This window comes from Chanos chanos, chromosome 2 (assembly GCF_902362185.1).
Source record: "Chanos chanos chromosome 2, fChaCha1.1, whole genome shotgun sequence".
Taxonomy (NCBI): Eukaryota; Metazoa; Chordata; class Actinopteri; order Gonorynchiformes; family Chanidae; genus Chanos; species Chanos chanos.
In genome coordinates, this window is record NC_044496.1 from 45,876,085 (window position 1) to 45,893,544 (window position 17,460).

Genomic DNA, 17,460 nt, shown 5'->3' on the forward strand with positions numbered 1-17,460 from the left:
TCTGTTTTGTAAAATACTGAGCCTCCCTTTATGCTCAAATATTTGCGCATGTGCCGTATGTACAGTTATTGTATTCACTTTTCGTGCTGAATGGGTCTGACTCGTACTTCAAGTTTTTTTCCGTGTGTTTTCGGGATTACTACACAGGCGCCGGAGCATATCAGAGGCCATTATTAGGAGCCCTTTCTTAGTCATAAGGATTACTGGATGGTCCTTCATGACCATGCGAATGAGGAGCTGTTGTATGTTGTGGCCGTCATGTGCGTATTTGGCACTTTTTCTCTATGGCGCATTGGGACAGGTCCGTTATTCTGTGCCTGAAGAGATGGCACGTGGCTCTTTCGTTGGAGACATTGCTAAAGACCTCGGCCTGGACTCCAAACGGTTGATGACGGGGAAGGCTCGAATCTTTAACGTTGATGGGCGCGAGTACGTGGAGCTAGACCGAGAGAAAGGACACATCATTGTGAGGGAGAGGATTGACCGCGAACTGTTGTGCGTTGGTGCCATGTCTGCATGCAGCTTCAGCTTTGAGGTTGTACTCGAGAATCCTATTGAACTCTATAGTGTCACTGTGGAAATATTAGACGAGAATGACAACACTCCGGTATTTCCGAAGAGTGAAATTGAACTAGAAATTAGTGAGTCGGTCTCTACTGGTGCTCGCTTTTCTCTTGAAAGTGCAATAGATCCTGACGTGGGAATAAACAGTATTCAGAGCTATACTGTCCATCCGACAGATCACTTTGGTTTAAAGACACAAATCCGGGCTGGTAACAGTAAAAGCGTAGAACTGATCTTGCAAACACCTTTAGACAGGGAGAAACAAGAGCATTTGTATTTAACTGTTACTGCCGTGGATGGAGGAAACCCCAAACGCACTGGCACCGTAAAAATTCATGTTGTCATTCTTGATGCAAATGACAACGCCCCTGTTTTTGAACGAGGCTTTTACAAGGTGTCCGTCCCTGAAAATACAGATAAGGGAACCTTACTCATCACGGTAAAGGCGGTAGATGAGGATCTGAAATCCGGAAGCAACATTCAATATTATTTTGAACACGATACTGCTGCAATTAAAGATCTTTTCTCAGTCGATGCCTCCACTGGTGAAATAAGGTTAATTGGAAAGCTAGATTTTGAAAAGTCCACCGTTCACGAGTTTAAAATCCAGGCCAAAGATCAGGGAGGTCTATCCGACTCTTGTGATGTGACCATAGAAGTAACTGACGTGAATGACAATGCGCCAAAAATAACGCTAATGTCCTTCTCAAGCACACTATCGGAGGATTCTCCCCCCGGGACTGTCGTTGCTATGTTTAATGTACAAGACACCGATTCTGAAGAAAATGGTAAAGTTACCTGTTTCACTGACGGTAGCTTTCCATTCAAAATTGTATCGACGTTAACTAATTACTACAGCTTAGTAACCGACTCAGTCCTGGACAGAGAGCAAATTACAGACTATAATATCACAATTACAGCAAAAGACGGAGGCAGTCCATCGCTGTATAGCAAAAAGATGTTACATGTTAAGATCTCCGATGTAAATGATAATGCTCCCCAGTTTGAACAAGAAGTATACAGTGCGCACATGATGGAGAATAATTCACCTTCTCTGTCTATTTTCAATGTTAATGCTTATGACGCTGACCTGGGCGCTAACGCACGCATATCTTATTTTATTTGTGAGGGTGATTTTAATGGGATACCAGTAACATCATTGGTTTCTATAAATTCGGAGAACGGCGTGATTTACGCGTCGAAATCTTTTGATTTTGAGCAAGTGAAGTTCTTCATTTTTACTGTGAAAGCCCAAGACGGAGGCTCTCCTCCACTGAGTAGCAATGCTACTGTGAAAATAATTATACAAGATCAAAACGACAACGCACCTCAGGTTCTTTATCCAGTACAGACTGGTGGCTCTATAGTGGCTGAAATGGTGCCACGTTCAGCAGAGGTGGGTTATCTTGTCACTAAAGTGGTGGCTGTAGATGTGGACTCTGGACAGAATGCCTGGCTCTCATATAAACTGCTGAAAACAACAGACAGGGCGCTGTTTGAAGTGGGTCTACAGAATGGAGAAATAAGAACTATCCGTCAAGTCACTGATAAAGATGCTGTGAAACAAAGGCTCACTGTTGTAGTGATGGACAATGGCCAGCCCGCCCGTTCAGCTACAGTCAGTGTTAATGTGGTTGTGGCGGACAGCTTTCCTGAAGTGCTCTCAGAGTTTACAGATTTTTCGCATAACAAGGATTACAACGGCAATCTGACTTTCTATCTAGTTTTGGCCTTGGCTGTAGTCTCCTTTCTCTTTACTGTGTCCATCATAGCCATACTTTCAGTCAAGTGCTACAGATGGAGACGAGGACGGATGCTCTATAAATCCACCACAGATCTCCCAGTTATACCGTATTATCCGCCCATTTACGCTGACGTTGAAGGAACAGGAACTTTAAAACAAGTGTACAGTTATGAGTTATGTGGAACGAACGATTCCCGAAAAAGTGATCTGAGATTTCTCAGGCCTTTCGGACAAGGTGTTTTGAGTGCTGATGTTAATGGCATGGGGACACTGCAAAGGCAAGACAATCAGAGTGAGGACCTGGATGTGAGTTTAGAGGTGAGGTGCACTGTGGCTATCCACTGGCCTTCTGATGACATATGCCTGAATGAACAAGTACTTTTAAAATGGTCGCTTCATAAAGTTTTGGGTCACTTACTCTTCAGTACCTGCCTTTGAAATTATTCTTTGACTGTATTTACCATGGCAGTAAGTTTGAACATTACACCATCTATGATTGTGTCAAAATGTCTAGGCCCATCGTTGTTAAAAGTTAAAAAATCCTATCATATTACTGACACCACTTATTAATAGTCCTGACTTGAGAAAACATCTTTGGATTTTAATGAAGTGTAGTTCATTCTGTGATTGTTCATAAAACTATGCACAAAGTGCTAGAGCTGAGGTTTTGCAATGATGTTGCGTTTGAATTTAGGTCGTGTGCTGAGGGAAAGGGTTCCAAAGACTTATAATCTGTATGTATGTATGTATGTATGTATGTACATATTAGTGGTAGAATCATTATTAGCATTAGTACTAAGCTCAGCCTCTCAAAAAGGAAGACAGATAGACAGATGTGGATTAGCAGGATTTGAGAGTATGACAGTAAAGTAGCATTGGATAGAGTTGAAGTAGAGTAGAGTTGAATTCAGCAGCACACAAGAAACAATATGACTTTTTTTTTCACAAGGAAGACAGTATTTTTCCTCATTGTCACACACTGACAATTTAAATGTTTTACAACCAAATCAGAAATGTGAAGTAGAGGTTGAGAGAAACACATAAGAGGGAGCACAGTTATGTCAGAGTAGAACTCTCTCTGTCTATCCCTTTCTCTCATATACACACATGCACACATGAGAGTACCAGAGCAATGACCTACTTTCACTGGTCGGAAAGCACTGCTATCCAGAGAGAAGATAGTACTGCTGTGCAGCATGGTCCAGATCACCCTACAGTATGATGGCTGCTACATAATCAGCTGTGCTTCGAGTTTTGTCTTTGGCTCTCTGGCCAGACATTCCACTGATTACTCTATCAGGTATATTGTGATGATAATTCAAAAGGCTCGCCAAATTATACTACTTGGTGAGCCTTTTGAATTACCCTATCACCTGAATGACCTTATCACCTTATTACCTTAATACCTTATCAGAGAGATGTTTGTACAGTTACAGAGCTTGTATAGTGTGTTGATTTCACATGCTGCACCACACGTTTTGATTTAAGTAGCTATTAACTGTAGTTCACGTCCTCAGGCTTTGGGATTCTACAGAGCAGCAGGAAATGGCTCACATATGGCGATCAGATGCTTCCCGCACAAACGCTATTTATTGAAGAGCATACTGTGTAAATAAAATGTAGGAACGTAGTCACATCTTATCTTAATTTTAGCAGAGCTTTCTGTTAGCTGGTTTCGGGTCAGTCGTTTCCTCTAGATGTCCGTTTTAACCTCAGGGCTGTTCTTCACTTAACTTTTACTGCAATTTCATGAGTGAAAAGCATAGGCTCAAGTGTGAAACATAATCTACTGTAACTCATTCTGAAATAGAAATCTGTCCTGTGCGTGGAATTTTGTAACTGGTATCGCAGGATTTTATCAGCAGGCGTGAGTAGGCTGCTTTTTTTTTTTCTTTTTAGCTTTTTAATCGGCGTAGATCATCAGTAAGAATTATTGTGGAATGAAGTAGAGGTAGACTCTCAGCCTGGTGTCAGCGTGTTTCTTGCAGTAACGTAGCATACATCTGCACAACTGGATTGGTTAATGTGGAATTTGTTGTTGTTTACAACAACTTTCACGTTGGGATGATTTATGCATTTGTGTGTGTGTGTTTGTGTGTGTGTGTGTGTGTGTGCATGCACATTTTCAGCATAAGGAAGGCCTAATTAATTCTCACCACACATGCACACAGCGAACTTTTGGCCTACCGACAGTAATCTCTGAGACATCTGGACTCATTTATCTGTCTTTTAAAGTCTAATCTGTGCCACAGATTTATTAGCAAGGCTGCTTTTAATGTCTCAGAAACACTGCATCATCTGGTTCCTGTCTATGTCGAACTCTACTCAGCTACTTCAAAGAACTTTGACACTACTTGTGATTAATTTTTCTGTGTATTATTTTGTATTTTGTGTCTAAACAGGAGTGATAGTGTGCCGTTTCCTGTCTTCTATTTGGATTGAATTATGATTTGTATCTTTCAGGTCCAGTGGGCTATTTGATTTTTAAATGAAACTGTGTTTTCCTCTTTCTTCTGCCCTGTCCTTTCCTTGTGTGGTCTGATGACAAACAGGTTTTTTTTTTTTCAGAAGAGTTCTTACAGTTTTCCTCGGTGAACATATGTCTGTGTATGCGTGAAAGAAAGACAATATGAACATCATGTGTGGACTGAATGAGAAGATCTTTTGTGTGGTCTGGAAATCTGGAAATGAGATTCTAACTGCAATCATCTGCTCTACTCAGTATCACTGATTACACCATCATTTTATGTGAAAGCGGTTAGACACATGTGATTGTGTGTGTCTGTGTGTGTGTGTGTGTGTGTGTGTGTTTGTGTGCGCATGCATGCCTGCGTGTTTGAGATTATCAGCCTCTGCTGTCAAAGCAATGTGACTGACACTGAACTGACAGGGTTAAGGGTGATCTGAGTTCACATTTGGCATCAGCTCTGTAACTTTTTTTATCTCTATCCTTTAAATACAACAGACCAACATGCTCATCATTTTGACCCTTCTTTACACAAACACTGCTCCCTTAGAGTGTGTACACCAGTTATAAAAGTTTGTGTGTGAGAAATCTGTGACATGATGCTAAGTTGTTGTTTTTTCTAATGTATCACAAAAAGGGATACACCGGGAAACACTGATCAACAGTATTCTTATTGTAGTACTGCAGTGTCCTTTACTGAGGTCAACAGATGCCTCTCTCTCTCTCTCTCTCTCTCTCTCTCTCTCCTTTCCTCTCCTTTCCTACAATCAGAGACAGAGAAGTTAGAGGAGGTCACACACACATACATACATGTTTCCTGGTGCGCTGATCGCAGACCAAGTGTGCATTTATTATGGTGTGATTGTGTGTGGTTCAGTTCCTCGTGCAGCATGCTGATCCTGTGAAGGGATTGCATTCGGCTTATCCGCAGTTACAGTGCCACAGTCACAGCGGATCAGAGGGATATGCACAGAGAAATAACACTCATTCTCCACACATTATTATCACCGAGTGTTTAGATATCTTTCCTCTCTCAAATCAGGTTGTGAGTCTTACACATAAAGAAACTCATCCACAATACCATTCCATATCAGTGATAATCACTTCAGTGATGGGAGGAGGTTCCTGATTCTTACCTTTTTTTTCATCATTTCTAGTGTTATCTGGTCTGTGGTTTTGTCTACAAATGAAACAGGCATGGTTTCTGATTCTCCTGATCCCTCGCTCTCTCTCTCTCTCTCTCTCTCCATCAGTCCCCTCCCCCTCTTCTGCTCCATCTCTCTGCAGTCTTTGTGCAGTGCTCTGCTGAGGCCATACCAGCTTACCTCTGAATATAGAGGTGGAGCAGGCTAAATATATACATGTTCTGTGCTTCAGTATTTTGGAAGTAGTGTTTTCAAGCTCTTGGAACACTGTACCCAGTTTGCTGACGTTACTATGTTTAAGGATTGTGCAAGTGCACTCTTTTAATGCTTGGTTAATATATTAGTCTTTGTTCATGAGGATGTTATGCACACACTTTTGCTTGGATTAAGCTTATTCTCCCTCTGATATATACATTGTTTTTGTCATTGTTCTCTCATCATTTCACCTCTCTTTCTCCACTCATGTTTTGATGGGGTTTTTTTTCCTTGGTCTCCTATTTTTCATCCTGGGGTGAGGATGGCTCACCATAGCAACAAGATGACTCACAGACAGGACTGTACCACATATTTGAGTTCACAGGGGGGCACTGTCAGGTTCAGAGTTGGGTGTATAAGGAACTAAGATATAGATAGAGGCTGTTAGTAGGATCAGACACCCCTGATGTGGGCATTGCAATGCATTGGTCTGAGATTCTGGGGTAATGGGGTGGGGGAAGGGAGGAAAGTGGGTGAATATGAAAGGAGAACCTTCTCTCAAGAGATGGGCGTTGCCCTTAATGTCACTATCTACTTATGAACCAAATAAGTGTTGTCTATGTTTCCGGAAGACCCAATGTGTGTGCATGTTAACTACAACTAGATTTTAACAATGCTTGGTCTTTTTGTCTCAGTCTTATAATGTTACCATACCTCACACACACACACACACACACACACACACACACACACACACACATATGTCCATTACCCTGAGCTTTGAGAGTGCAGTGCACCACAGTAAAGCTGCTCTCATAATGAAATCTCACCTGTGTGAGTGTGTGTGTGTGTCTGTGTGTGTGTGTGTGAGTGTGAGTGTGAGTGTGAGTGTGCATGTGTGGAGGCAGGTAAAAAGAGTGAAGATTTAAGGGTCAGAGGTTTATTTAGGTTATTCCTGGAGTATTCCTAAAATAAATCTTGCCCTCTGCTCATTTGGACTTCATTTGGTTTCTGAGCACTGCATGACAGCAGTGCTTTAGTTTTGGTGTTTCAGTGTCATCTACACAGGTCCTTAAACTAGATTTCTTTGAGAATCCATTCCCCTCTTCCCCTCTTTCTCTTTCTTTCTATAAGTGTTTTACATTGTACTGGCACACACTGAAGTGATTTTCTGTGTAAAACACAGAGAACACACTAAAAACCCAGCTGTTCAGATGATGGTCTGTCTCGTAAAAGTGACCTAAATTTCTTTGGTACAGAGGTCATGTTCTGACTGAATGGGGATGGTAAGTATGACTGTGGTTATCCGTCAAAGGCATCATCTTTGCTGTTCTAACCAAGTCTTTCATTCTCTTCCTCTCTTTTATGTTGACCTCTGACGCTGTCCCCCATTGCTGTTATCCGCCTGCCTCTACAAACAAGGTAAGGAATAATTTCCATTATAAAATGTTCTCAAAGCTACTACCACATGAACACATTCCCCCCATAATGAGTTTAAATTTCTGTTCTGATCTTTGAAATGTCGTCTGGTTCTATTTCAATTAGCTGGTGTCTGGAATTAGCCTTCATATGTATTCCCTTTTTACAGATTAATCAGTTATTGATCAGTTAATTAGTAAAAGTAGTTTTACAGCTTACTTCATTTAGTTTACTGGTTGATGCAGTGAAACCCCATTTAAAGCATTTTCCATGAAATGTAACACAATTTTGCCTATCTCATATGTCTACAACCCAGTACCTCTGGTTGTGCACGCTGTATGTGTGTGTGATACTCTGAGAAACCTGTCTCCTGGCATGACAAAACACACATTATTGTTTGTTTACTAATTCAGTTACTTATCTGTTCTGTGATTCAGTGGATCCCACAAAAATCATTATTATGGCCAATAAGTGCTAGGGAGAACTGATTTGATGTGGTAGGAACTGATAAGACCAGCAAAGCACATAGAAAATAGTTCACATGCAGAGAGTGTTGATTTTCTGTGGAACAGGACAGTCAGAGAGATGAACCATCTTCTTTGTAAGGGGCATGCTGTAGAGGTTGACAGACATACCAGTTGCTCATATTAGGTCACAGTGCTTTCTCTCTTCCTGTAATATAAAACCTATGAACTCATATATTTGTTTGTTTAGTATTGTTCACCAGCAAATATTCAGCAATGTCATTTTCTTCCACTCCAGATATCACAATCCCATGCCTAATATGCCAGCAAGTTTGTTGGCTTTTGTATAGGCATTGACTCCAAGTGATACAACTCAAAGCTTTACCAAGGGAATTCTAAAGACTTTCCAGTTTTTGCCCATTATTGAGAAAACCGGTGTTTAGCTGCATGACAGCAGTCAAAATCTGTGAATATATTTGAACTAATCACTGTTTGCCTGAGGGCAATTTATGTCAGCTTAGCATGTTATGAGGTTAACTAAGCAGTGCAGTTGTATTCATTGTGTTGTTTGTTACAGTTTGTTTTCACTGGGTTTATGTAAACATATCAGAATAGTTTTACTATGAATAGGTCTACATCCCTAAATATGATCTACCTTCTTTAACAGTTTCTTTTATTAAACACTGTGAAGGAAAATTTCCAGATAACCAGTGATAAGGTAGAACTTTCTACTTAATATGGACCTTTGCAAATACATCTGTTTTATTTTAGATGATTATCAAACCCTCTTTGTAAGAGGAATTGTAATAATTTTGCCAGCTTATATTGTTTACAAACACTTATTTGTGAGGTGAATATGCAGCGTACAATCCTCCTCTCTCGCTTTCTTTTCTGCAGCATGCGTAATGCAGAACCGCCTTCTCTCCGCGTGTATGTCGCTGTTCGGCCACATGGTGCTGAAATCTGTGCTTTTGTTCATTGTGTCAGTGGCGCATCCTATCCCTCCCTTCCTCGCGTATCCCTAACTCTCGCTCCCTCTCTGTTCTGTCGTCGTTAGTGGTGGGTCGGGCTCAGGGCCTTTATTATTATTAATCGTATTTTCGGGGATATATGAATGTGAAAATGCTGTTGTCAGTTATGGATATGAAACGCGATTTCTGGACAAGTCTTGTTAAAGTGGCTATCCATTGTTACGATGGAAATGTGGTTAAGACATGCGTGCGTCGATGTCTCGTCGCAGGTAGATTGTTGTCATGGGAAAAAACGCAATTATTTATGGGGTCAGTGTCGTTTTTGCTTGTCGTCTTAAAAGCCCAAGGTGGCACCTGCACGTTTTTGTTGTGATGATCAGTTTTCCTCTTCTGCACTCCTCATTGTTAACGCCTTACAAACTATATAATGTGAGCTCTGCTCCTCGCGTTCTCCCTGCCATGTTTCTCAGTTGAGCTTGTCTTCTGCCACACGGGGCGCTCCAACATGGAGCATGTTGTCGTTCATTGTAAACACCACGCGAGGGCACCAAAGAATTCTGCCCATGTCAAGCACAAACGGCATGGAGAACAACAATATTTTAAATGTATTAATATCCATAATAAATTCTCTGTGTTGAAACTTCTCTGATATATTTTGTGGCGTTAGTTCTTTATTTTGGAGCCATTGTCATCTGCTTGTTCAGCCAGCTTCGTAAACAGTGAGTTGTTGTTGAGTTTTAAGTTGGTGAGTTCAGCTGAACAAATCTCAGTGATTTTTCCCCTCCTCCTCCTCCTCTTTTCTGCTACCACTTCTACTACTACAACAACAACAACAACTACTACTACTACTACTACTACTACTAATAATAATAATAATAATGATATCGAAAATATCAACATTCATAGTGTGATTGCACAGTGTTTTAGTTTATGTTTGTGTTATCAGGGCATGCTTCTCCATGCAATCAATTGTTTCCGTTCCTTTAAGAGACAACCCAGCTGTGATTGGGTCTCTGAGCTATGACTGGATCTTATGTGATGCTCAGAGCCAACAGTATGAAGAACTGTACGAAGTGATTCATTAACTCCCCCTAACTCCGTCAGACCCGTACATAGAACAGAGAAGAGAGAGAAAAAGCAGCATGCACTGATACAAAAAAAGAGCGATTTCTTTCGTTATCTTTTCGTCACTAATGAATATGAGTTTAAGGATTTTCTACAGTGTATTATCATTTGTATGTCAACGTAAATGCGTGGTGACAAGCATTTGCTGAAAGAGGAGTGCACCGTCTGCCAAGGCACAATGAAGAGTGAAATGTATGTGTGGCATTTACTTTGGCATTATTATTTCTTATTCTTGTGGAGTGCAGTAGTTGGACAGGTTCGCTACACCATTCCGGAGGAATTAAAAAGAGGTTCTGTTGTTGGAAATATAGCCAAGGACTTGGGACTCACAGTCTCAGAGATTTATCGACGGAAATTACGCTTAACATCCCAGTCTGACCAGGAGTATTTCAGTGTGAATTTGGGAAAAGGAGAATTGGTTGTGAATGAGAGAATAGACAGAGAGACTTTGTGCGGGCAAAATGCACCATGTCTGCTACCGATGGAGATGGTGATTGAAAGCCCATTGCAGCTCTACCACGTGGAAATTAAAATTCAGGACATAAATGATAACTCGCCCACTTTCCTTTCTAAAGACCGAGTTTTGAAAATAGCCGAAGTAATACATTCAGGCGCACGGTTTCCTTTGGATAGCGCACAGGACCCAGACGTAGTCCCCAATTCAGTATGTTGTTACAGCATCAACAAAAACGATCATTTTAAGTTACATATAAAAAACGACAAAGACGGGACCAAGCTACCAGAATTAGTCCTCGAAAAGTCGTTGGACCGCGAAAAACAACCTATTCATAAGCTTGTTCTCACAGCTGTAGACGGAGGGGATCCTGCTCGATCTGGCACATCTGAAATAAATATTATTGTACTTGACAATAATGATAATGCACCTCAGTTTGAGAAGGCATTCTATGAAGTCACTGCCAGCGAAAACTTGCTACCTGGCACTGAGCTGTTAACTGTCAAAGCATCTGACTTGGATGATGGTCCCAATGGTGAGTTAGAGTACTTTTTTGGGGAACAAACGCCAAAATCAGTCACTGATTTATTTGAAATGAACTCACAGACTGGAATAATAACAGTGAAAGCACATCTTGACCACGAAGAAACGAGTCTACATAAATTCAATATCCTCGCCAAAGACAAAGGTAATCCGGAAATGGAGGGACATGCCAGCGTACAAATTAATGTAATTGACATTAATGACAATGTTCCAGAAATTGTGGTGACATCGTTAACAACACCCGTGCCCGAGGACTCTGCTATCGGTACAGTAATTGCACTTATAAGTACTAAAGACTTTGACAGTGGAAACAATGGAAAGACCTCATTATCCATTACCCCGGATTCTCCGTTTAAACTGAATCCATCTGTCTCCAACCATTACGCGCTCGTTACCAGTGCTCCCTTAGACCGTGAGAAAAACTCTCAATATACTGTTGAAATTAAAGCAGATGATGCGGGTTCGCCCCCTCTATCCAGTAAGAAAACCATAACTATCGATATTTTAGATGACAATGACAATGCTCCGGTTTTCTCTCAGCCCTCATACACCATTTACGTGAAAGAAAATTTTCCACCGGGAGTAATAATGTGTTCGATTTCTGCCACAGATCTGGACCTGGGCGAGAATTCTAAGATATCCTACTCCATCTTAGATACTAAAACGCAAGATGTGTCTGTTTCCTCCTTCGTTTACATAAACTCAGAGAACGGCAGTATATACAGCATGCATTCTTTTGATTATGAGACGATTAAGGTGTTTCAAATCAAAGTGCAAGCGAAAGACCACGGCTCTCCGGCTATGTGTAGCAATGCCACGGTTCATGTTTTCATTCTGGACCAGAATGACAACGCCCCCACCGTTATCTACCCCTTCCCTGGAATGGGCTCCCTCTCTTCCCAGAAGATATCTCGCTCCGCTAAAGCGGGTCACGTTGTTGCAAAAATAACGGCAGTAGACGCAGACTCGGGGCACAACGCCTGGCTCTCCTACAGGCTGATGAAGACTACGGACGCGTCTCTATTCAGCGTAGATGTTTATACAGGTGAAGTGAGAACTAAACGTATTATTTCAGAGCTAGATAACTCCAATCAGAAACTACTTATAGAGGTCAGAGACAACGGGGAACCGGTGCAGTCCGCCACGGTTACGGTGGCCATTCTGCTAGAAGACCGGAGTCACGAGCACATTTCAGACCTCCAACATAAAGTACCAGAAAGTGTCAACGTTGGAAACAGAAACGATCGCATTACCTTTTATTTAATCGTATTTTTGGCCTTCGTGTCCGCGCTGTCTCTGTTGACATTTGTCATCTTTACTGTGAAATGTATTAGAAACACCAGAAATAGCGCAAGCTGTTGTGTGAGACGGACTACCTCTGATGGATACACGAGGCCCGACAGAAACCTGCAGATCCAACTGAACTCGGATGGACCTATTAAGTATGTGGAGGTTCTAGGAGGAGATATGTTGTCCCAGAGTCACTCCTTCAGGTCATGTTTTTCTCCGATGTCAGAGTTCAGCGATTTCACCCTAATTAAACCCAGCAGCACTGCCAACTTTAAAGACATTATGAACGTGTTAGACGCGTCTTTACCCGACAGCGCCTGGACCTTTGAGAGTCAGCAGGTGAGCAGTCTTGACAGACAAGTGAACGCATTTCAAAGACCCACAGCAAAACAAATTGACCTTAAAGCTTAGTAAATTAAGGTCACAATTCGTGATGACCGCATGAATGTATTTTCAGAAATCTCAGCATATGCGATTAACTAGAATCTTTGAAACTTCCGTCTTATTTCGTTACTCCCTATAATAACTGTGCACATTGGTACAAGCACAGGAATTGATGTGTTGCTGTAAACAGCCTGCGCACCAGACTGAATATGAATATGCGTTAATTAATTATAATTTATCTGGTAAATGATTATTTGTATTTAACTTTAACCATTCGGCAAGCTCAAGTTTGAATGATATAGTTTGAATTACAAGTTGCATATTTTAACGTATTTCGCTTTTTTCATAATTACATTTCATGTGCATCTGTACTATATCCGTTCAATGTCTTAACACAGTCCAGTTTTCTTTTTTGATCACGCTTTCGTCGGGTAGCTAGGAATTTCAGCACCATAGAACTGGACAGCGACCGTGCACCCGGTCTGTGTGAAAGTGTGCGTTTTGTATCTGTCAGCGCGTACGTGCCTTCTTTAAAACTATAAACTCCTACACAAATTATGTTGTGATGCCACAAGTAATCTGTTAACTGTTTTAAACTCTCTTTGTCCTCTACATGACATTTTTAGTCAATTAACAGCGATCTAAAGCCCCTTTATTGAAAGGCTTGTGTCATGAGGTGCAGGGCAATGTTTTCATCTTATCAATTAAAAATTCTGGTACTTAAATGAATTGATGTTGGATTTTATATTTGCAGTTCTTTGGTGTGACATTTCTTAGGCTTTAAACTGCTCCAGGAGGTTCATTATTCTGTAAGGGCTGTCACTCTGCTTCGTGTTCCTGAATTAATCCAAAATATCGTGTTTAGTGCCATGAATTTAAAATGGAATATATACTTCTCTTCATTATATCCTCATATCGTATTTCATTCCTGTCCACATTATCTTCAACGCATTTCTAGTGTATATGTGTTCAGAGCTCATTTTCAGATTTCTGCACGTAGAACTGCATGGTGTTCCTGTGTCTTTAATTCAGACCTGAGGTACTACCGAACAGCAAGAGAAGAGTTCACCAAGTGTTCACCAATAGCTGGCCATTCCACTCTTAGTGATCAAGTCTGTGCTGCCAGCATCAGCATCCTCTCTCAACTATGCTGAGAATGTGATGGAGTCAAAGACTACCCAGCACCATTTATTTCACAGAGCCACTTTTGTTTTCCTTTGAAACCATTGGCCTTTAGTTTTGTGCTATGCACGTGAACATATGGAGCAACTCAGTGTGTAGACATGATAAAATGTAGTTAAGAGACAATCTTTGTTCTAATATTCTGATGAAATGGAAAACGGGTCGAGAAAATGTCTATGCAGTTCACTGATAGAACGTCTGTTGTGCTTTGTTCTCTCATGGAATATTATCGATGGGCAAATTTGGTTTTCCATACCAGAAAAGGGGCTTTGTCATAGGAAATATCGGGAATGACTTCAATTTAAAATTGGCTGAAATATCGGACCACAAACTGTGAATTGCCTCTGAAGCTGGTAAGCAGTATTTCAGTATTGATATGGGGGAAGGAAAGCTGGTGTTTAATGATAGAATAGACAGAGACTATACGGACAAAGACTCAGTTGCAATCTTCCATTGGAAGTGATTGCGAAGGCTCCCTTACAGCTTCACTGAGTAGTGGTAGAAATTCAGGATGTTAGTGACAATTTACCGAGCTTCAAAAATAAGGAGCTGTTGCTCAAAGTGGCAGAACATGCCACACCGGAAACAAGTTTCCCTTTTGAGAGCACAGTGGACCATGACGCTGGAAGCAACACACTGAAATCCTACATTCTTACCAGTAATGAATACTTTTCTATAGACACCAAAACTGATAATGATAATGCACCACAGTTCAGTAAACAGTCTAATAACATTTACCTGAGTGAGAGTAGTTCATTTGGGACACTTAATATTGGTCTTAAAGCTGTGTATTTGGATGAGGGCGAGAAGGTTGGTATTTTTTTAGCGACAGAACCACAGATACTATCAAAGACCTTTTTCAGTTAGATTCAGAATCTGTCATTCTGATGTTGAAAGACGAGCTCAATTACAAAGACGAGAGCACGTATGCAATAGATTTTGTAGCAAAAGACAAAGGTAGTCCTGAAATGGAAGGTCATTGTACTGTTCTGCATAGTGTTGTGGATGCTAATAACAACACACCAGACATCATATTCAAATCTATAACCTGCCCAGTGGCCAAGGACTTGCCAGTGGGCTCAGTTGTTGATTTTGTTGGCTTAATCAGCGCTCGGGACTTGGACTCTTAACAATGATGGTAAAGTCACTTTACTAATATTAGCTAACATGCTGATCACATTAAAACCGTCTTTTGAAAACCACTATAATTTGGTAGCTGATGGGCGCCTTGACCGTGAGAAAAGCTCTAAATACAACATTGATATCAGCGTTAGAGATTCAGGCTCTCCTCAACTTTTTAATAAGAAAACAGTGGAAATTAATATTAAGGATGTCAATGACAGCCCTCCGGTTTTCTCTCAACCTATATGTGTTCTATACTTAAGGGAGAATTTTCCACCGTGAATAATAATGCATTCAGTCTCTGCTACTGATCCAGACCTAGGCAAGAATTCAAAGATTTCCTACCCCATCTTAGACTCTAAAAAGCAAGACGTGTCTCTTCCCTGTTTCATTGAATATAAACTCAGAGAATGGCAGTAGGCCTATAGCCTATACAGCTTGCATTCTTTTGACTATGAGAAACTGAGGATTTTTCAGATCAAGGTGCAGGCGAAAACCACAGCTCTCCATCTGTGGGTAGCCACACCACAGTTCATGTTTTTATCCTGGATCTGAACGACAATGCTCCTGCCGTTATCAGCCCGTCCGCCGGCATCTGTTCGCTCTCTCCCCAGAGGTTGTTTCGTTCAGCAGCAGCAAGCCACTTCGTTACCAAGGTAACACCAGTAGACTCGGGCTCAGGCCACAGAGCTGGTGAAGCAACAGACGTGAAGCATTCAATGTGAATGCTTACACAGTAGAGGTGAGGACGAAATGTGCCGTTTCAGAGTTAGATGACTCTTCTCAGAACCTACTTATAGAACTCAAGGACCACGGAGATCCAGTGCAGTCTGCCACGGTTACGGTGACCATTCTGCTAGAAGACGGGTTTCACAAACCCATGTTAGACCTCCAACATAAATCACCAGAAAATTGTGGCAAAGGAATCAGAAACGATCATATTACCTTTTATTTGATCATGTCTCTGGCCTTGGTGTCTGCGCTGACTCTGTTGACACTTGTTAGGACGATTCCAATGGCCCAGCACTGACAGGGGGCCCTCATAGAACACCACTAATAACAGTATTAAGGTTTGAGGAGTACAATATCATATTCTTTCATAGGGCCCAAAATTTCTAGCAGTGCCCCTGTTTGTTATCTTATCTGTGCAACAGGCCTACATTAGAAACATCAGAAGTAGCTCATGTTGTTGTTTGAGATGAACTGCCTCTGATGGGTGCACAAGGCCCGATAGAAACCTGCAGATCCAGCTGGACACAGATGGACCTATTAAGTATGTGGAGGTTCTAGGAGGAGATATATTGTCCTACAGCCAGTCCTTTAGGTCATGTTTTTCTCCGATGTCAGAGTTCAGTGATTTCACCCTAATTAAGCCCAGCAGCACTGCCAACTTTAAAGACATTATGAACGTGTTAGACGCGTCTTTACCCGACAGCACCTGAACCTTTGAGAGTCAGCAGGTGAGCAGTCTTGACAGATATGTGAACGCATTTCAAAGATCCACAGCAAACCAAATTAACTATAAAGTTGAATTTAGGTCACACTTTGGATGGGATTTATTCTGATAGCTGTGTTTGTGTATTACCATGCACTTAAGCACTACCATCTGTCTGCCAGGTAGATGCAAATAACTGGGCAGGACTGAATATTTGAACTACAACAGACTAAAGTAATACATTTTAGGAGGTGCACATGAAGGATTAGTTTGTGTGATAATTTGTAAATCTTCTGCAAAGTCTAATATGATCAACAATGTTTTTACTAACGGGCTAATAATCATATCAAATGACCTATCTTGCTATTGTCTCAAACATCACACCATTCTTTTTTCCTTTGCTTTCATCACATTGTTATTTCCTTTTAGAGCCTTATTTTTTCCCATTTCTGTTAAAGGGAATGCTCCCTAATTTATTATATCTTAAAGACTGTGACCATCACTTCAGTCTTTCCTGTGTTACATTCTCCTGCTGTTGGACAGGGTGTACAGCCAGTAGTTACTTTAAAGCCCTCAGAAGTTATTTCGGGCTTTAGTAAGTCTGACTTCACAAACACAAGTCCCGTTTAAAATGCAAAATTTGGGGAAATGAGATTTTGGAAACCACGCCGCCGTGTGGTTAATTTCGTAATTAAAACTAAGGTTGCGTCCCATTATGCGCGCTGTTTGATAAGAGCTCTCAGGAGTTTAGTCTCGCTGATGTTTGTTTGTTTGTCATTTGTAACGCTGTATAGGTCTACGAACGAATTTTATTTTAACTTTTTGATAGCACGTTACTAACTTATTATTTTGTCCTTTCTATAAATATATGATCTAATTTTAATTTCTTGGAGTAACTTGTTAAGTGTTGATATGACCTAGAAGTCACGCCTAGTGTGCTTGTATAAATGTACATA

At 41.0% G+C, this 17,460-nt stretch overlaps 1 protein-coding gene and 1 pseudogene across 1 annotated transcript; both read left to right on the forward strand.

Annotated features, from left to right (window-relative positions):
• The first annotated feature begins 223 nt into the window (after positions 1-223).
• Positions 224-4,716, forward strand: LOC115804967 (protocadherin gamma-A12-like). The gene is made up of 2 exons (XM_030765456.1): positions 224-2,626; positions 4,711-4,716. Exons 1-2 carry the CDS (start codon positions 224-226, stop codon positions 4,714-4,716), a joined length of 2,409 nt encoding a protein of 802 aa, XP_030621316.1.
• A 5,556-nt stretch (positions 4,717-10,272) lies between these two features.
• Positions 10,273-17,063, forward strand: LOC115804968 (protocadherin gamma-C5-like; annotated as a pseudogene).
• Positions 17,064-17,460: the final 397 nt, after the last annotated feature.

Coding starts and splice junctions, on each gene's coding strand:
- LOC115804967 (XM_030765456.1), top strand. CDS start 224: ATGCGAATGAGGAGCTGTTGTATGTTGTGGCCGTCATGTGCGTATTTG.